Source organism: Tigriopus californicus, chromosome 5 (genome assembly GCF_007210705.1).
Source record: "Tigriopus californicus strain San Diego chromosome 5, Tcal_SD_v2.1, whole genome shotgun sequence".
Lineage (NCBI taxonomy): Eukaryota > Metazoa > Arthropoda > Copepoda > Harpacticoida > Harpacticidae > Tigriopus > Tigriopus californicus.
The window spans coordinates 5816376-5837783 of record NC_081444.1 but is presented as its reverse complement, the minus strand read 5'-3'; the positions used below and the strand labels follow the sequence as shown (position 1 = coordinate 5837783).

Sequence of the window (21408 nt, the reverse complement as noted above, 5' to 3'; positions counted from 1 at the left end):
AAAACGCTATTGGATTCCACTATATTGTTGCATAATTGATACTACAGACATGATAACGCCTTCAGTTTGTCTAATCATGCCACGGTCTCCATACCATTGTCCCTCTAACTCCTCTACTTTCTGTCTATGGTCACGCTGGCATTCCAAACAAAAAGACAGTAAGGACAAGAGAGCGCAATTTTTTTTTTTTTACTTTTATTAAAAAGTGCTAAAAAAAATTTAGTTCACATGGGTGGCGGTTGAAAGATTCTTTGGTGCGGATGGACGCTGACGGTAGAGGACATTACCACCAATCGTGGGTTACACTTTTAAGGTGCAATAAAAACAGAACAGACTCGTGTTTATTCTTTCTTTGCTTTCCTTTCAATTTTCCCACCATGTGCATTAAAAAGAAATTAAAGCACAGTGATAACGGGTTGGTTATCTTGGACTGCTGTCCACCTTCAGAGGTAGCCACTGAACAATGCAACTCCAGCCCATTGCATTGAAGGCTGCGTTGATGCAGCCAGAATCCTAGTCACAATAATATATACCCTTAATGCGCCAAAGATGCGTCATTAGCTAAATAAAAATAGAAAAACACCAGTCACACCTCAGTTCATTCCCAGCCCAGTTGATCAAATTTAGACATCATGAGGCCAGTTATTGGATCAGGTTTGACCAACACTTGTCTGTAAAAATCTTGACAAATATTTGGTTGGCTCTATTTTCTGGGCCAGTGCCCAAATCCCGAAAATTCAACGTTTACCATTCTATCTCTAGCCTAGATTTAAACCTAGCACTTTAATAATGACGTAACAATGGTAAAACTGACCAGGCCCAAAATTGACGTGGTATCTAACCAGATTCAAGCCGTTTCCATAAGTACTCTAAAAACTGGTCCGTCCAGCTGGCTAGCCTTGCTCACTCTTGGTCCCTGCTCTACGTTTTGTTGGGCCAACAATCCATTGAGGTCTCTCGCCGCTCTCGCCCCATGTCCCCCCTGACCTGAACTGTAAGACAGCTGACTTCTCTTGAGGCCCTCTCTCCCTTCTGAATCGTCGAACCGTCGATCGGTCTCGTCCCATCCGCCAGAATCCGGTTTAATCCCGCGTGAATGGGTCGCAACGGTATCCCTGAAAGGTGAGTCCCCCCCCGAAAGAGATATCAAACGAATAGTAGTTACTAGCTAGAGCCACAGAGTCAGAAGGGTTTGATGAGCGCTTTCGAATCGCTGGTCCTTGCTTGATTTGTGCTTTCGCTTTTCAGGCCCTTCTTCCTCTGTCCATGATGCGATCCGCCCTTGGGCGATCCGCCCGTTGGGCTGGATTCGCGTCCCTCTCGCTTTGGGCCTGGGATCAAGCCCGCACGGCGCGAGGCGGGCCTACCATTCGCCAGATTTATGCCCAGTCAGCCCCGAGCGTGCCGCCTCATTTGGACCCGCAAAGGATGCGCTTTGAACCTTCGACCTGGGACGATAATTGGGATGGTCGAAAGCCCGTACATGAGGCGGATCCTAAACCCCAAGCCTCCCGGCATTTGCTCCTGATTCGCCATGGACAGTATAACATCCAAGCTCAGGTGGATCACGAGCGGAAATTGACGGTTTTGGGTCGGCGGCAAGCCGAGGCTACGGGCGTCCGACTAGCCCAATTGAATTTGCCGTGGCAACCTATGATTCGCTCGTCCATGACACGGGCCATGGAGACCGGGGATTTGATCGCCAAGCATTTGCCCGAGGGCGTGGGGCTGGGTGAACCGGATGACATGTTGCGAGAAGGCGGTCCTTTCCCACCGGAACCGGAATCGCGTTGGCATCCGCAGTTGGATTTCTTCGCCAGTGGCGCCCGGATTGAGGCCGGCTTCCGGAAATACTTCCATCGGGCCCGTCCAGATCAGACGACGGATTCCTATGAGTTGATGGTGTGTCATGCCAATGTGATCCGGTACTTTGCTTGTCGATGCTTGCAATTGCCACCGGAGGCCTGGCTCCGGATGAGTTTAATGAATGGATCCATTACATGGGTCACAATTCGACCCGACGGACGGGTTAGCATTTCCTGCATTGGCGATGGTGGCCACTTCCCCACCGAATTACGGACCACCACGTAGGATGGAGGTCTTTTTATCATGAAATGATCTGGACCTTATACAAAATGCCAGTGGTAATAAATTGTACGCGCACTCATAGTTAGATGGCGCTACGGCTTTTTTTATATTTTTTTTTGTGTCTTGAAACGCCCGAGAGCGCCCTCTGTATTGTTCCACGCTCCCTTTTATTTCAGATGGGAGTGTTACTCGCCAATTGGCCAACAGATCCCGAACACGCCCTTTATTGCCTTCAAGGTCCCCTTGAACGAGGTAAGTAGAACTGACGCTCCCAAAGACGCTTAAATTAGTAGCCTGGAATGTGTTTTAATACAAAGTCAGAATGGGACAGGTGTGTGTAGGGGTGGGGGGGTGGATGCCGTTAGCCCCGGGAAAAGTATAATGAGTCCTAATCCTTGGATTTAGCTCTTCCGTGTCATTGAAAGTGAATATGCGGTGTGAGAGGAAAATATTGACAACAACACGAGTATCTACTGGAGGATAATTTAGTAACCGAACAAAAGGGCTCGCATTGCCGTTGACCAACTGTCGAAATGAAAGATAAAAGAACGGGAAAGTTGGTTGGTGGCACGAAGGGCACGACATCAAAGTGCGAGAGTTTGAATTCTGACTCTTGGCCCCATTCTAAATGGTCTTTGGTCATGGTCATTCAATGTGCTTAGGTGAATGATGGATGATAGCGGGCAAGTTGAGAGCTTGGGAAAGCCAGCCAGGGGCATGGCAGAAAAATTTCGATTTGTTATGGTACCTGTGTTCTCGAAATTAAATTGCCTCAACTGTGTTTTGTGTCGTGTCGCATTCTTGTGCATTCCTCGACCCGATCGCCGATCGCTATTTTCGGCTCAAGGGGATGAGAAACTTCCTGCTGTGTGACAAAACCTCCTTCCCCAATCTCTCGATGGGGCTACACGACACATCAGAGCCCTTCCGACCAGGAACAATAGTGAAGCGAGCAGTGAAATCTCACACTGAACCCTCGGCGGTGGTTTCGGTGGTTTCTTGCCGAGCTGACCGGCTCATCAGGCTGCTAGAAGCGAGCGACCTGGCTGGCCCATCGGGCATGAGCCGATGACCTTTTGTCTTAAATCCAAGAAGAATAGATAATTAATCACGAGCCAATTAGAGGGGTTTTCTGTTTGGATAACTTCCACGGATTTGTGTTTATATTTGGAAAACTCCCCAGGTCCCCTGGATCGGATTAGCCACCAGGGCTGAGTTCCAACCAATCTTGTGAGAGACGGTCTGTATAAGACCACACGGTATACATTGGTAACTCTGTTTGCCAACCAAAAGCGATCAAGAAAAGTTCACCTTTGGCGTGACAGAGGTCCGTTAGGGATGGTTTTTCCATGACTATCATCCCGATTGCCAGAGAGACAGGCCACTCACTCAGTCGCACATGCCATCGGCCATGTGCACATTTTGTGGTCGACTACTGCCACTTTGGAGTGGCTGAAAAATGAATTCCTCCGAAAGATGACCACTCCAAACGTGTCATTAGGACAGGGTCAACACTCTGCCAAATCAATAATTGTCTGCACCAGCCCTCTAATTCACGCCTTACCAGAACCACTGAAGAGCGATCTGACAAATACGTCCCAAGAATTCGCTCTTCATCAATTTGCTCGGAAGTGTAGTCCAAGGGGCCGAGCCCGTCGAGCTCCAGAGCCGACATGAGATGTTCTAATTACAGGTTGAATTAAGCCCCCAATTCTGACCAGAATTCAACACTCGTCTCCCATCCATCTTCTCATCACCATCATTATGGGATCTAAAGGAAACCTGGGAAGATTTTTCAAGACTACCACACGAAAACGAAGTTCTGAAAGTTCTGAGTGTTTGACCTCGGAAACGCTCTCGCGTGATTAATATTGGATGGGACCCGTGAAAATCGACAAATAAGGTGGCAAATGGAAAGAGGCGAAGGGCGTCAATTCTCATTATACTGTAGACCAGATGACTGCTCGGGGAAGGAAGAGAGCAAGAGATTTATATTTTGTCTGAATCTCCGCAAGCTCTCCGGGGGTCTGGCGACACCGCCTGCCTGTCTTCCGACCAACCACCCAACCAACCAATCTACCTACCTATATACCTACATTCCCTACAACTTTGCAAGTAAGGACCATCCCAAGGTATGAGGGATGGTCTCGGAATGAGAAAAAAAGACGATGCTTCTCATCGCCACCGATTAAGATATTTCCATAACGAATCCTCATGCGTAGCACTAGTAGACCCTTGTCTACCAAGCTACCATTGATTGTGTCTTTCAAGGTGATTGCTGCGGTCCAGAACCCTTATTGGGGTGTTGATTTATGGCACTCGTTCATGCGAAAGGTCCGATCTGATAAAAGATTAAGACCCCTCTTTCCGACAATTGGCAGGGCTACCCTCGGTAGATAGCATTTTTGTTTGTTTAGCCGTCCGGATTTGTCACAATTATCGGGCGAAAGAAATTCCAAATCATTCCGAGGTGCCAAATTCTGCCATTTTTCTTCAATGAGTACAAACATTCTTTGACGAGGGACTAATTCTTCTATAACTCAACCTTTCTCCGCTCATTCTTTGTTCGTGCCTTGTGGCTCAGGTTCTTCGTTTGAGTCAAACTGATCCCAGATCCCAGGAACTAGCGTTTCAGGTATAAGAAAAGTGTGGATGTCGGTTCAAAACCTTGAGCCAAGATCTGTAACTTCTTCCGACCCATCACTTGACCACGCAATCATGAACATTTTGTCTTACCAAAGTGAAGATCCTATTTGATCCTGGCGTTTATTTAGCCCCCTCAAAACTATTCCTCAGAAGTGTTTAAACCCATCCAGCCAGCCACTTTTTCACAAATCACCTGATGCACTCGATGAATTTATTGGACTCTCCAAAGACCAGATCCGATAGTAGTCATAAGAATGTATCTTCTGGTGGACCACGGAAGGTACAACCAATTTAGAGTACTCCATGGAGGTATTAATAAATCGAAAGGCATGCGATTGCACCATGCTTCTCAGAGTAGGAAGAGGACTTTTTCTCTTTGTAAATGTGCAAGCCTTGTGGCTCAGGTACTTCGAATATACAATGCCTCTTAGCGTTTCTTGATTGGTGGTGTCTGATGGTTGGTTCGAACTGCGTCAATGTACTTATGAACTCCACAGATACAAGTCCTTAACTAACCTGACCACGCAAAAATGCACATTTTGCCATCGTCAATTTCAGGTTGAAATTGCATTCAACATTGTAGTTTGGGTGCTTCTCAAAAGGGCCAACTTTCAAGGGACCAGAGACAAAACGTTGATCAAATGTCCATCAAACTATGTATATTACTTTTGAGATAAGGTGCCCAATACGATTGAAACCGTCTTTACCCAAAATTTTGTGTCATACCAAAGACCATTTCTTTCATGATATGCGATTTCGTAGCACTTTTTGTGATTGATAGCAACATGGTTATCATTTTCGGTTCTTAATGTAGAACTTGAAAGGTTTGTAGTCGAATCAGAGATTGGCTTCACGAAAGATTATATGACGTTACAATTACTTATACGTTTTCATTGTTCCCGCAAATGCGATTCCATTTGATTATTCCCTGAAAGGCGAACTATTTTAGGCTAGGCTGTGTTTATGCCTTGTGGCTCAGTTACTTCGTTACTGCAAAACTTTGGATAGAGATTATCGCTGGGTGCGATGATTGTGAAACGACGTTGGTTCAATCCTCGGTTACGAGTTGGATTCCAGTCTTTCACGTTCGCCATCATCAAGCTGACCACGCAATCATGAACATTTTTTCTCATAAACTAATGCAAAGTTGTTCTTGGTTGTGATTTTTAGCGTCCAATACATTCCTTTCCGAGAGTGTGCTCGTGGGTCTGCATCGAAAAGTACATAGATGGCGCTCTAAGGCATAATGACGTGTGCCAGAGGCCTACTAGGCCTCTTGCACTTGAGACATAACCCCCGCTAATATGTGTCAATAAGCAAATGAGTTCTTGTTGACGAAAGGTTCGAAATAGTGTAAACATTCAATTGGAGACCGACAAGGACTTCGGGAACGATGCTATCATTTTACTATGGACTTCATTGTAGCTTGATAGAGAAAGGCCCTCTCTCATAAACGTCACCTCGGCGACGTAGTAATAGTGTGCTCATTTTCCTTACACATATTGTGCAAGCCATGTGGCTCAGGTACTTCGTCAAAGGATTTTTCTACTAAGCAGTTCTCTTGATTCGAGCTGAACGACGGTCAATGCGATGTGTGTGTCAATTCGTCAGCAAGCTTTCCCAAATTCAAGATCTGGTTAACCTGGCCACGCAGAAGTGCACATTTTGCACTGGTTAGAAAAAAATAAGCTTTTCTTTAGTTTCAATGTATCACATCTTCTTTTGGCCTATTTTGGTGGGCCCAAAAGCGAGTCTGAAAAGTGTTCCAAAATGGAGAGTGCTTGTTTGGTTTGCTATGAAGCACGTGCCATTGTCACCTTAAGAGTACATATCTAAAAGTAAAGTTTTTTTATATGCGGATATCCGATTTTTTACCTGTCACAACAAACACGCTTATGTAGCAAAAGATGCATGAGAAAAGGTTTTGCTGAGAAGCATTCCTCTTGGGTTGCAATTTGAGAGAGAGAGAGAGTAGCAGTTTCGTTCAGGCGAACACGCTACTTGGCGTTTCCCATCGGATGTCTTCCATTTCATTCCTTTGCACGTGACTGAGCAAACGTGAGACTTTTTCCAATCTCCTGTTGGTTCCGCTCCTTTTAAAGAAGCGAAAGAAGCCCCCATGCCTTTCCTAACGGATCTCAGTATCTTGGTATATCAATTTGGGTTGAAATAACATTCTTGTGATATTAAATTGCTTCCTGCTGACACTTGATTTTTGTACCCACTCACTCATTTTTTGTGTCCTTCGGCAATTGCAACGTAGATTCGCATAATGTTTATCATTCTATTGGAAATCGTGCAATAAAAAGTCGACGTGAAATCAACCTGATTTGCAACTACTTTACAACGGTGTTGTATTTGAAGGTCACTTTGCTTTGGTTGCAAACCTATTTTGATTAAAGATATGTTAAAATGAATAGACTTGCGGGTTGTATAAAACCTGCAAAACGTTATGGGATTAAGACCTCTGCGGTTTTCTCGGTTCTGATTGGCCTTAACCGACCGACGGTGGACAATGACATTACTTTTACCGACACCTTTTGTATCCAAGGTTGTTTGTTTATATCCCCATGTTGGAAGATTGATGACAACATTGGTGAAGCAACTTCCCCACGTCCCAGGGGACGGAGCGAGGTGAGTGGTAGAAGGCTGGTGATTGTTTTCGACTTTTAGCCTCGAATATTGGTATTAGGAATGGAGGCTCCTCTTTTGGTCGTTGGCCAGCTCACGTCGTCTTCTTCCTCGTTGTTTGCTGAATTGTTCAACACTGCCCGATCCTTACTGATGTCAGTTCAGACATTTTTATTGCGTGTTGATTTGCTCTTTGGCGAAATGGCCTTGTCGAGCTCGTCATAATCAAAAGTTTCTTTTTGCTTCCATTGCTCTGCCTAGGGATTTGGCCTTAAGACAACTCGACTCCATTTAACGAGAAGGCTGTTTGCTTTCACTGAGAGGTTATTGGTTTTATTTTAATATTTAATTGTCAACAAGTCGCCTGAATGAATTTTGGTGTGCACTTTTGCTTCCTATGCCGTTGCCAGTCAGCCTTTGTATATGGTTGTTAATCTTCTCCTTGAGCTTGCATGAGAGCCTCCACGAGGTTGAATATCTGTTCATACCCAGATAAGACGCGGACATCGCATTTCAAAGATACCGTCTCCTCGAGCTCCTTCACGAAAGGATGATTGAAGAACATCCAACTGGTGGCTGTGTCAATCCCATTAGTGAGGGCGCAACTGGTGCTTATCATGGTTCCATTGACACTCAAGGCCAGACCATCGGCCAATCGACGTCGGTGTCGATTGAGGTTGCGGTCATGCGTGGGTGGACGCACCGCGGACACCCGTTTCCGAACGTAATCCGCGAATCCGCGGAAGAGCTGAATGAATCGAGCTTTTTTACTCAGAGCCGGTGTCTGAAAACGGGGAAAAGGCTCTATTTTAGTAATTGGATCTGTTCCATCCATTTGAGAGCCATATTTTTGGACCACAAGGACATGGGGAGGGGACGGCTGCTTTTTGCCCTTCTTGCTTGAGGCAAGTTACTGCGAATGTGATAGACTTTTATGATAAGGACGTGGACGGTGGGTGACAGTGAAGTCTGCGCACACTAAATAGAGGGTCCCAGGCACCCTAATTCATTGTTCCATTTGTCATCCTTGAAAAGACTTTTTGGGAAGTGCTATAATCGATTTTTGCCGTGTAAGAGGGGCCTCCTGCTCAGTGCTCCCTTGAGGTTGGTTATCAAATCATTCATCCAGCAAGGACCAAGGAAGAATTGAATCTGGATGAATGGATTAGATTTCGAACAAATGAAAAGCGTTGAGACACACACACACATACGTGTACGCATATATCCCATCTTGACATTTTTTAGTAGAGCCTGATACACAAAGATACCCTGACATTTCCACTTTGTCACAGTTTTTTTAGCCTCATACTTAGCCTAGATTCGTTAAAAGTTCTTTTTGAAGGTACTATGGCCAGGATTACCGGGGAAGAAGAGCCTCTGTCAGAATTTGTATCCTCATCCAGGATGTCGTAAGAGTTGTCTCTTTGGATCACGGCCGTCATATGACTTCCATCTTGGGTTACGACCAAAATTGGTGGCTTCAATGGCTTTTTATTGGATCCATGGACTGGCGGATGTTGCTGGTTTAAAACAAGTCTTGAGATGATGGCTTCCTTCTCTTCCAGTATCTCGAATTCTCGAGCCGACAACTTGAAGTACATGGCTCGCTGAAATCGGCTTCGTGTTGTTTTGGTGGGACAGGAAGAAGATGAGAGCGAAAAAGTCGCCCTGGACGTTGTCCTTCAGTGGTCCTTCCAATCTTGAAAGATGGACCATGCGTCGATATGACCTTTAAGTCCCAAAGTCGAAATTTAAATGCCTCTCTAAGTAGGTCTTTTAGCTCGAGCAGCATTTGCATCACAAAACACTTTTCTGTCAGAGATCGCATTAGAATGAAAAAAGGATTCCTCAAGACATGTTTCTAAAAGCTATGGACATTTTTGGAACGAGCACACTGTATTGTAGAATCGTATGAGTGTCGTTGTCTCTAGTGAAGCCCACACAACGAGAGTGTGTATCCAAGTTTCTCGAGATTTAGCACCATCAATCACCAAACACTGTCTGTTGCACTTCCATAGCGTCAAGCACGGATCCAATGCGATTTTTGGTATTCCAAGAGCGTTCCAGAAGGCACAAGGAACACTTCCGTTTGGAATTCTCAGCTTCTTGCGTGCGAGACCAAGTAAACTAGGCTCATAGGCTTCTAGAGGAACGTTCGTATTGGATTTGAACGGCTTTGGAATATCGGCAATTTCTGGCCAACATCCTTAAGTCACAGCGAACACACTGAACTCGAAGAAAACATAAGGCGCACAAACAAAACCAACCCGATTGTCACTTTTTGGTGGCCTTTAGAGCGAACCCATGGGTTTAATTGAATCATTCTTGCCCAGTTAATTACACGCTAACCTCAGTTAAAATGAATAAATCATATAGCCACTGGTCACCTCTTGTGCTGAAATCCGACTTCGACCAGCTTTCCGACGGTTGAATCTCATTACACGTCCCACCAGTAATTCTTCGCTTCTTGACCCATGCATTTCACGGCACTGATTATTACCTACACACACTACACACGGAGCACTGGAAAGTAGGCTGGCACATGCACATGTGAGGAGGAAGTGAAGGATAGAAAGTCTCTTGAAGACTTCAAGGCGAGCGTGAAGTCCTCCGGCCTTCATCCTTCCTCGTCGTTGTCGAATCGTCGTCCTCGTCGTTCCATGTTACGGAAACAGGGCTCTTGGCCTCAGTTTTTTTTCCTCCAATGCATGTGGTCGTGTTCAGAGGATTTGAGGGACGATTAAACCGTCTCCTCCTTCTCCAAAAGGGGGACGATACCTTCTAGCGGAGCAGCCGTGGTGTCTGTGCGTGTAGTTCTCGAAATGAACATAATATACTTCTTCAGTAAAGGGAGAGGGGNGGAAGAAGGAGAGCGTACGATTTGAGGTTTTGCGGCCAAGCTTATTATTGCTCTCCTTCGTACCTTCGTGGTCCAAAGAGGGACCAGCTGGAACATGGCCTTTGGAAACACCTGAGCAATGGAGCTGGAGCCTTCCTTTTCCCTTTTATTGTTAAAGGCTTTCACATTTAAGTTTACCGATTAGGACGTTGAATCTTAGGAAATAGTGATTGCATTGTTGGATACCCTCGAAACTGAGTGATGATAGTATTATAATATTTGCAAGTAACTGTCGGTATTCAGCTAACAAAGTAATAAACGACAACAAAGTAATAAAAAGTTCCGCCTGTGTGGCGATGAATTTACGCATTTTGAGTCCGCCAGACTGTCTCTGAAACATGCCCTGATTGGGCCATTGACCCCTTTGGTCTCAGATGCACGAATTCCCATGACAATGGGTTGACTCTTTAGTTGTCTAATTAGATCATTCTGCCACGAGGGAGGATGTTCCTCACCCCATAGATTCCCAATCTGTCTCAGGGTTACTTCCACCTTCCAATATTGAAGTCTATTGATGGCAAATGGTTACAATCCTCATTGCTCTGAAGTAAGATTTCAACCCTGCGTGGATTTAGCGACAGGTGGAACAAAAGGAAGAGATCAGATGAAGATAGATCCGAATGGAGAAATTTGAAATTGATTGTGTCAGATTCTGCAAAATGACAGACTAGTCTGTGGTCAACCATTGAGTGACCAAGAACAAACGAGAGGCGGTATGAAATGGTTGGTCGAGAGACCACCAACACCAACGACCCTGCCAATTGGATGTCTCAGATGTTGAATAGAAAAAAGGACATTGTCACTCGGTACTCTATTCGTCAAACGAAACACGTATTCAGGAGGTTTAATTTCTTTATTGTATGCATTCATAAACATATTGTAGGTTTAGTGCATCTTGAGGAAAAAGGAGGAATGCGCCTAGCTACTGCCTCTAAGCCACTTACTTCTTCGACATTTCTTCGAAAAGGTCATTTTTTGTCGAAATCTGATCGTGTTGTGATTTACCAATATTGGACGAGGTTATGTACTAAAGTGCATCCTGTTCTTTTTAGGTAATCATTAGTCCTGAATTCGTTGCTAATAAGTCCTAATCGAAGATTTGCGAAACTATGGCAGGCCGATACCGATGCCTAATTGCAACACGGCTTCGTCAAGTTCTCTCCGCCAATGGGAAATGTCAGACTGACTCGAAACTTCCTTCTGTGCGAGACTTAACTTCTAAAATGGTTTTACCGCCACGTGTGAACACGTCTACGTTCTCAATACAAGTTCCTTGTTCTTCGGTTCTCGAAATGAACAAAGGATCGTCCTCATCTTTGACAGCATACTCTCAAGCCCTGTCAGGGATAGTGGAGGAATTTGAGACCGATTGTCATCTGCCTGAGATCGTGCTCGTTAATGAACCCGAAATGCCTGCGAAACCACGGGACAAGAAAGGAAAATGGGTGCCGTCCCAAGGACCTTCGTTCAATTTTCGTCTGCCAACTTTGGAGTTCACCAAGGACGTCCTCCACGTGGCCTTGAAAGTCAGAACCAAAGACTGGCGAAGGAACGGCCTGTTTCCCCAGGAAAGTCCCCTCAAAGTCATTGTCGAATTCAGTTCGCCCAATGTGGCAAAGCCCTTTCATATGGGCCATCTCAGATCCACTATAATGGGTCATTTCTGCGCCAATATTTATGAGGCAGTGGGGCATGACGTGATCCGACTGAACTGGCTGGGCGATTGGGGCACACAATTCGGATACATATCCGCCGGGCTCAAAGACTTTGCCTTGGATATAAACCAAGTGCAATCCGAGAATGATGCCATCCATAGCTTGTACCAGATATATGTTCAAGCCAATCTGAAGGGTGAGAAGGACCCAAAGTTCGCCTCGTTGGTCCGCGAATGCACGGAGAAGCTCGAAAACGGAGATTCTGAGCTATTGAAGCAATGGTCCATTGCTCGCAAAGTTACGATCGAATCCCTCGAGAAAGTATACGCTCGGTTAGGGGTGTACTTTCACGAATACCATGGCGAGTCCATGTACACAAACCAAGCAAATCAAAAAGTTCTTGATTTAATGCGAACCAGGAATCTGTTGGCGGATAGAGATGGTAAGCAGGTGATCCCGATGACCATCGGCAAAAATCAACTTGAACGAGATGTGACCATTTTGAAGACCGACGGCTCGAGTCTCTATATCACGCGAGACATCGCAGCTGCCATTGATCGAGCCCAAAAATACGCATTCGACCGAATGCTCTACGTGGTCGAGAATGGACAAACCGAACATTTCCAGCATTTGTTCGCCATTCTTAAGAGATTGGGATTCTCTTGGAGTGCTCAGTTGGAACATGTCAAATTTGGAAGGATTAGTAAAATGAGTTCCAGGAAGGGCACCGCCGTGTTTCTCAACGATATCCTCGATGAAGCCAAAGATCGTGTGCGGGAACAAAGGGAACTCTCGCCCAACACTCGAGATGTCTTGGACTCGGATGATGTGTTGGAAGTTCTCGGCACCACGGCAGTGGTTGTCAATGATTTCTCATCGAAAAGACTTCAAAACTACGATTTCAGTTGGGAACGAGCCGTCAAGTCCACGGGTACCAGTGGTGTTCGCTTACAATACACCCATTGTCGCTTATTCAGTCTGATCTCGAAGGAAAATCATTCCATGTCCAGTTTATTAGAGGTACTCGAAGAGGATTCTAGATTCCTAGCAGGCGAACTAACCGAAAAAGAGGCTCAGAATCTTCTCTGGAGAATCGCCGTGTTTGATGAAGCCGTCAGAGATGCATATATCCAACTGGAACCCAACGCTCTGCTCCGATATCTATTCGCTCTGTGCTCGGATATCTCGAAAGCTCTGAAGTGTTTGTCTGTGCAGAACGCTGAAAGTGACGCAAAACGTTTAGCCCGGCTTTGTTTGTTTGGGGCGGCTAAAAGTGTCCTGAAAGAGGGATTAGAAATTCTCGGAATCCGTGTTTTAAACCAAATGTGAATAACTCTCTATTTAACTATGTAGTCGTTTTCAATAAACTTTGATAGGAGCGCTCAAGTGTAGGGGAAATATTCATATTTTATGCTGGAGCGATTCAAGTCGGTGGAGGTACCTTGAGAAAAACGTTATTTCCATTTTTTCATGATAAACCATGGGATTACGAAAGCGTCGCGTCATGCATACTTTTGTCCGGCGTTTCGTTTCTTAAATCTCTAACCATTGTCAAAAGTGCAGAAATACAGTGTTGATGTATCAATTATTAATGCTTGAATTCAGACCTAAATAAAGCCGTGTGACAAAAAGTACTAGAGATCCACCAATGGTCCAAGAAGAAAACGAACTTCGGTTTACTGCTTCTAAAATCAAATCGACTCCCCTATCCGCATGTGAATCGAATGTATATTTGCATTTAAACACATGTATTCAGCTAAGGAGTAGCTGGTCATTGATTACACGTAGGCAATTCTTACGGGTATAATTGACGTTAATTAATATGAAAATGTATATAAGTGTATAGGTGCAATGTTTTTTTAAACAATTAAATTGAACGAGGTCAAAGGGGTTCTATTAAAAAAGGACATTGGGGGACGTTCGAATGTGTGAACCCCAAACACAGTCCAATGATGGCTTCAACTTTGATGCCCGCGCAGGGGCTCGAACCGGTATCAAATGTATTAGGTAGTTGGCCGAGACCCCGATGGTTGGCCGAAACCCCGGTGGTTGGCCCGAGACCCCGATGGTTGGCCGAGACCCCGACTGCGCCATGTCATGTTCTCATTGGGAGCGTAGAGAGATGACTGTTTTATAATTTGGCTAGATCTGGTTTATATATACATTGACTAGATTGATAGGTGCAAGCATGAGCATACAATCACACCAGTAGTCTAGCGACCGACTGTGTTAAAATGATGTAATAATAGTTGGTTGAATGTTTTTGTATTTGTTAAGCATGCACGGACAAACTCCCTTCAAGTTAAAACATTCAAAACAACGGGGGGGGCAAAAATTAACGCGAGAAAAAAAACCGATTCCCTCGGACTTGAGATGGCTTGGAATTGATGCAAGTCATGTCAAGATGTCATTTTGGTCTTCGAGACACTGCCGTTCATCATAAAAGGGCTAAAAGACAAAGCCGCTCATCTGGACTTTTATGACAAAAACTCATTGGTGAATAAGAATCATCTAAACCGTCGCCAACGTCTTCTCGCAAACGAGCTGAATGTAGCCAGGTGGTCTGTCAATCTGTTATTAGATTTGTCGTGCTCAAATTCTCTGAAAACCACAAGTTTCGTAAATTATCTACAGGATGATTGCCAAATTTGGCTAAGTTGGTATTCATTGTTCGTTCTTTTCCAGAATTTGATGAAAAGCTTCCAGGCTACAACCAGAGCCAATGGAATTTTACCCCCAGGTTTGACTTTCCTGTTGCAATTCGTGAAATAATCTTCAAACAGCAAATAATGAATTTGAGTAATACCTAGATTCTTCGACTCCGTTGCTCACTCCCAATCCAACACCATCGGGTGCTGCTACTAGTTCAACATTTTTCGCCAATGATTGGGGATTAAAGGATTTAAGAGACCAATGTCCAAAGTTAACCCACGTCATCGATCTGACCAATACGACACGTTATTACAACGCGGAAAAGTTGAAGGCGACATGTTCCTCTGTACTTGAACATGTGAAGATCACAACTGAGGGGCACGTCGTGCCAAAGAATAGTGTTGTTCGTCGGTATGGAAAAAACAGCAACTGCCACGTGTGAATAGTTATTTTTTACTGTGAATTCGATTTTCTTCTAGTTTCTTCGACGTCGTCGATGGCACTTTGGCAAAATCTCCAGGTGAGTGAAAACTTATCAAAAGTTTCTTGACAGCGGTGGGATTCGAACCCACGCCCTTTCGGACTGGTGCCTAAAACCAGCGCCTTAGACCACTCGGCCACGCTGCCCTTATTAGGAGGAGAGAGAAATTTGTATGTTCAATTCTTAGCTTAGCTACTTTCGCTTGTGTGGTGTAAAGTGAGAGTGCGAGAGCTTCTCTACTCTTCTCGGCCCTAGCCTCCTTCCCAAGCGACATTTAAAAGGGAGCGGCAAAGACTTCTACTCGATATTTAACTCCAATACTCGTTCTCCATGTAGATGCGTTGATCGGGGTTCATTGCACCCATGGAGTAAATCGAACCGGCTACCTCATTTGTCGCTACCTTGTACAAAGGCTGAGCTGGGCCCCAAAAGATGCCATTAAAGGTAAGTCAATAATTATAGTGACAGCTTCATTATCACAAGACATTAAAATCGATCCATCTAAATATTGCACTAAAGACACGCATAAATTTAGGGCAAACACGAATATAGTGTAGAGTCAAAGATTTGTCCAACATGCCCATACACACAATGCTTGATTGATTCATAAGTTTCTATTGATGACAATTTCAGCATTTGGCTTAGCCAGAGGTCATGATTTGGAGAGAGTAAACTATCTCCAAGACCTACAGAGAAGCGAGTCCCGACCTTGGCCAACTTTGACTGAAGGACGTCATTTTGTCCAAAGAGACAGCAATGCTCGACAATTCGAAAGCTCTTCCAATTGGTTTGGTAAATTGAAATGAACACCGTTCTTTAGGAGGTTTTTTTTTAACTCAGTAACTATTATTTTAGGCAATGAACGTCAACCGGCTCAGAGGTCCATCGCTCATGAAGTACCCCGACAAGAGCGGTCAAATCTCTCAAATCTCCATTATCCACCAAGGCCTTACCATCAACAGCATCATCATCACGAGAATCAGTCTCATTATCAAGGCCAATTTCGTCACCAGGGTCAATATTATGATCAAGAGGAGCGTCACCACCAGGAGCAATATCGCAATCCCGGCCAATATCACCATCAAGACGAGCGCCACTACTGGGAGGAAAATCCCCATCAAACACAACGTCCTTTTCCGTCAACTAATTCGAGGAGGGGACCTAGATTTGCCAGAGAGCCAGATTATCACACAGGTCCAGATTATTCGAGTGGAGCGTATTTTTCTAGTGGATACGACCATAATTGGCGATCGGACGACTCTGCCCGGGCCGAATGTTCCTCATCTTATTTTGCCATGGGACAAGTTTCCTCGAGAAGATCGAACAAGACCTACTTGCCAAAGGATCAAGAGGGTTCAATGAGATCGCAATCATCGAGAAAATCCGAATATTCAAGAAACAAAAGCTATTCGAGAGCCTCAGGTGGTTCTTGGCGCTCGGACAAATGAAAAAAATATGGCCAGATTTTTCCGCAGCTCGAATTCAAAGGATTTACGAAAGGGAGGATACTTGACATTGGATTGCCAATTCCGCGTAATGTAGAATATGAATATCGCCAACAATAAAACGCTTTTGAAAATTCATTCCAAAATAGCTTAATTTTTTCGTTGCATGCTTGCATGACATCAGGGATGTCTTATCCCTATACGGTGATGAGTTGTAACATGATGTTGCATCATTCTACAAATTGAAGCCCAAATGTGTCGCAATGTTCACGTCAGATCGCCATGGGCCCATGACATGATCAAGATATCTTTTGGGAACACGGTCCTCCGTCATGACCAGTCACCCAGTCATACAGTGATCAACGTACATTCACACCTCGGCTTCAAAATACTACAGACTTGCTGGAAATATGCCAAACAGTCGCTATTCCTGCCGAATCAATGCGCCGTAGTTTAGTCACAATCGATTAATAATAGGTCGAATACCCTTATATCAATGAGTTTTCTCATCTAACGACTGGTTACAAACAAAAATACGGAAACTAGCAGAACTTGAACACTATAAACGCTATAAAGGAAAGAAAGAAGCAGATTACACAGGAAGACATTCACTTGGGGTCTTGAAGCTATGTATGAAGTCTGAGTCAGAGAGCGGACATGCAGGAGGTCATGAAATATGAAAATGAAATCGAACGGACTAAAGCTCTAATCCGGACATTGAACAATGCATTTTGCATGTGGTCCATCACGGCCGCTCGAGGGAAATTGATCTTTGAACTTTTGCGTCCATTGGCAAGCCGGCTATGGATGCCGGTATTTGACATCGTACTCGTGAGAGTGTACGCCCAAGAGTGGAAATGCGATCTTACTCCACTTTCAAGAGGTTGCGGTGGGAAATTAGAATGACCAAAATTTTAAAAAGAGTTCATTCTTCGGATCACTCTTCAGTTGAAGAGCGTTGGCCGATCAATACACACGCACACATACCGTTGCCTTCATCATCACAATTTATATTTATATCTCATCCTGACGCGTGGGTTGTTTGCCAAGGATTTTCTGTGACCTCTTCCTATCCTGCAGTCTTTGGCACTTGTGGTCGCTCGCCCATTGGATCATTGCAATCAATGATTAAGCGTCACTTCATTCATATATCAACAAATCAAGGCTAAGATTAGCTCAGCTAAATATCACAACCTTTGGGGATTTTTGGAACATTCACCGATCGGACCTTCAGTGCTACAGTTGGATAAAAACCTTCCAACCACCCACACACATAAAATGACAAATGTCAGCATATACCTGTCTCTGTCATCCACACTCCAAAGTAAGGTGAGTCCTTATATTGTATCAAGTTTATAGTTGGTACAAATATCATTTAGGCAGGAAGCTAAGAGAGATTTTAGTCACTACCATCCTGAATTGGGAGGAATGAGTTAATTTGACGTTGAAAAACACTCTCTTTTATAACCAATAGATTATAAACTATGTTGAACACATCGTTTGATGACTTATGATCTGATAATCAACCACGTCTGAAAAAATTCACTTTCTATCGCCCATTTGAACTCAAACCCAAGATTGTGGAACCATCATGACATATTCAATAGAGACGTTTAGGGACCGCTCGAATGCAAAGTTTAATTCTACCTCTGAATGTGCAAATATAGCAGTTTATTGGGGCTCTTCCAACGATTTCGTGACTTTTGGCTTAATGTTGAATCGGTTAACTCGGGAATTTCACAAAAATTGGATACCACTTATGCAAAGATTAAAGGGAGAAATGTATTGAGCAACACTTGTCTTAGCATGGCTAAATGATGTCACGATATTCCAGATGCCTATGCAGTTAAAGTAATGATCTAAAATAACTCACACGTGTCCATTTTGGTTGAGGTGTCACCACCCATTCTGATAACGCCAAACTTAATATGAGAATTTCAATTTGTCAGCTTACAGGCATTACCTTGGTTGGGAGCGTCCACCGGTTTGCTCCTGTTCGTTTCGTAGAATCCGGTAGCAGGGTTGCGGTTTTAGTTAAGTGCTGTATATGAGATGTGAGTTTAAAAAATATCCCGCGATATCTCCGCCAGTACTTTTAAAAACATAAATTGTACTAATGACAAGATGTTTTGATAATCCGGCACAAAAAATCAGTCTAACACGTATTTGTGGAGCCATGCAGGAGATAATCTTTCCACAGCCATCTCTGTGTTGGAACAATCTCTCTATGGTGGATCTTCTCGTTTAGACAAAACCCTATTCTATCTGAAAATCTTAAACTTTCTTTCAGGTTTTTGCTGCTTCTTTGGTAGTATGTTTGGCCTTGATTCCCACAACTAGGGCTGGAATCGCTCCATGGAACAATGCTGGTTCAGATTTGACAGACTTATGTTGCACTACTGAGATTGTATCTCGTGTCAGTGACCACGCCATTCTGGCCCAGTCTCCAGATCGTGCTTTGGTGAGGCTTTACAAAACATCTGCCTACAACCAAATGCTGGTGGAGACCTATTGCATGAGTTTAGTGGATCGAAATCTCCATGTGACAGTTCATCCTCGATGTGTTGGTCATTGCCGACAAGTCAAAGAGGCCCAAGATGTCATTGTGATAGACGAACACGGAGACAGGCAAATCAGACAAGTGCTAGTGAATTCAGGATGTGTTTTCTTTTCTTTATAACGGTGGTAATTGAAATTGTTCCTGCAGTATTAATTTATAACCTTAATGCAACCCGAGTCGTACTTTACGATACTTGAATATGCGTGAAATATAGTTCATTCATCATATTGCACGTCTCGACAATTTTTCGATGTATACACTGATAAAACATTTCTTGAATTTGGGAAATTTTGCACTAAATCTACATGGTTGTCCTTATATTTCGGCAAAGGGACCGAATGTAAGTATGACCAAAAAGGAAAACAGTCAAAATTTGCAATCAAGCGGTTTGCTTGCCTGCACCTTGGTCGACTTAAAGCCAGCAACTCTCTTTTGAACATGGCCTTAAAACGTTATACACATATTTTGAACAACGCAATGCACTATACATTTTTACAACTATTGATTGCCAAAATCTGGCTTGTACAAGATTTATACAATACCCAATGAATCCTTCTCAAAGTGTTCATTAAAGTTGAGCAATGTTTAGTAGTAAATTGCAAGTCTGTCTTCACAACTTAAAGGAACTTTGACAAAAATACCACTTTGGCTCAACAAGAACATACTCGAGATCGAGAATGAGATGATCATAATAAATAGGTTTGACACTATCACAGTGCCTGAATGCCATTTCCTGCAGTCTGAGCTAAAGTGGGAGATGTGATGACAAATTTCCTTCCTTTGGCAAAACTATGCAACGTCATTCAGGACCTAAAGATTTGAAAAACTTGCTCTACCGCAATGCCAGGGATCTACGATACATTGGCGTGACTTTAAGGTCCAATGAAATTCAAATAAAACTAGAACCAAGATTAAAACCGTAACTATCACATGGAATGTAGAAACAGAAGGGGAATTGCATACTAATGCACCCATTCTGGGCATTTGCAACTACCCCGGCCCTGTCAAATAAATTAGAGAAAAATTTTCTCAAAGGAATTAATCTTTATCAAAATACACTGGATCATTCATTTGGAAAAATATTAAAAGAGAGCTAAACCAATTGATCTCAAAGGCACGGTACTCATGAGTTTCTTGGTGAATTGGAATCAGCAATATTTTCATTTTCGCCACTTTTGGTTTTTTCTTTGTTCAAAAGTCCCCCCTCCCCCAACCCATTAATGCAAATGCATCAAAGGTTCAATGTATAAGGTGTTGCGAAAGTATTGGATCACCTACAGTTTTCAAGTATTCTGACTGATTTAAATGTGCATTGGCTTGATAGACCAAAAAATATCGTTGGAACACAAAGTAGTGGTCCCCATTGCTAAACAACTCAAAAAGCTTTGAGATTGATGAATTTTGAGACCATCTTTGACATGGGATTGCTGGTCAAAACATCCAAGTGAATTGACCAATAGAATCAGGCTCTTACTCATTCATCTCTGGAGGTCCAAAAGTGTTTCTGATGAGTATGAGTTTCTCGGATATTGATGTAGAGTATGTTCATCATCATCATTTCTTCTGAAGCATCCTTTCAACAAGCGCCAATGTTGTTCCACATAAGTGGATCAACGACAGGAGCAGGTGGAAAAATGGTGGAACTGTCTCATAGAACTTCAAAAAGTAAGCATACAAACGGAGCAAATTCAAGTCAATAACAATAGAGTTTCGTGGTTATGACTTTCAGATTATCCGGAAAACCATTTACATTAACATTGAATTTCATTCCAAATATTCATTTTCAGAAATACAGCCGTACGAAATATTCTCCCTTCATTCCAACTATTACTGCAACTCGTGTACGCGCACCGAGCTCATAAACAGCTTGAACAAGACCCACAAGCAGGGATGAGAAATTATTAAAAGCCATTTTCTACCACCTGGCAGAAATTGGTGGCAGAAAATGGCAGAAACTGTTCCAAAATAAGTGGCAAAAATGGCAGAAAGTGGCAAATATGGCAGAAAATAGAATTCTTTATATTATTCTAAATCATCTTTATTAGTATTTACGATCACTTCCGTTAATTTTTAAGCCTACCTGTATGTAGTTTTGATACGTTGGGATGGGTATTTTGCATCGAATGTGAGATACAACCACTAAACGTCATTGGTGTGTGATCGAGTTTGAGTTTTGCCACCGCAATCGATTGGAGTCATGGATGCCATTTGACCTAAACTTTTCAAAGTCAAAATGACGACAATTGCATTTAAAAAAAGTTATATCGTATTCAATAACCATTTTAATAAGTGTGAAAAAAGTGTAAGTGTTGTGGCTAGGCCTTGGATACTGCAAGTGGTCTATGGATACT

At 43.5% G+C, this 21408-nt stretch overlaps 2 protein-coding genes and 1 non-coding gene across 6 annotated transcripts; 1 reads left to right on the top strand and 2 right to left on the bottom strand.

Annotated features, from left to right (window-relative positions):
* Positions 1 to 883: 883 nt before the first annotated feature.
* On the top strand, positions 884 to 16635 carry LOC131880212 (probable arginine--tRNA ligase, mitochondrial). Of its 4 annotated transcripts, none has more exons than XM_059226777.1 (8): positions 897 to 1122; positions 2265 to 2340; positions 14605 to 14659; positions 14730 to 14982; positions 15051 to 15091; positions 15389 to 15496; positions 15686 to 15844; positions 15908 to 16635. In XM_059226777.1, the coding sequence occupies exons 1-8, from the start codon at positions 1097 to 1099 to the stop codon at positions 16498 to 16500; spliced, it is 1311 nt and encodes a 436-aa protein (XP_059082760.1). In that variant the 5' UTR covers positions 897 to 1096; the 3' UTR covers positions 16501 to 16635. The 4 variants fall into 4 exon arrangements, with proteins under 4 accessions (XP_059082758.1, XP_059082760.1, XP_059082761.1 ...); XM_059226778.1 differs by lacking the exon at positions 897 to 1122 and adding an exon at positions 2125 to 2144; XM_059226775.1 differs by lacking the exons at positions 14605 to 14659; positions 14730 to 14982; positions 15051 to 15091; ... (1 more) ...; positions 15686 to 15844; positions 15908 to 16635 and adding an exon at positions 11317 to 13305 and having other exon boundaries at positions 884 to 1122.
* On the bottom strand, positions 7238 to 9913 carry LOC131880213 (uncharacterized). Its single transcript, XM_059226779.1, has 2 exons — positions 8727 to 9913; positions 7238 to 8149 (listed from the first exon to the last, which is right to left on the bottom strand). The coding sequence occupies exons 1-2, from the start codon at positions 8964 to 8966 to the stop codon at positions 7796 to 7798; spliced, it is 594 nt and encodes a 197-aa protein (XP_059082762.1). The 5' UTR covers positions 8967 to 9913; the 3' UTR covers positions 7238 to 7795.
* Positions 15119 to 15198, bottom strand: Trnal-uag (transfer RNA leucine (anticodon UAG)). The gene has a single exon. It is a non-coding gene; the product is annotated as a tRNA-Leu (tRNA).
* Positions 16636 to 21408: the final 4773 nt, after the last annotated feature.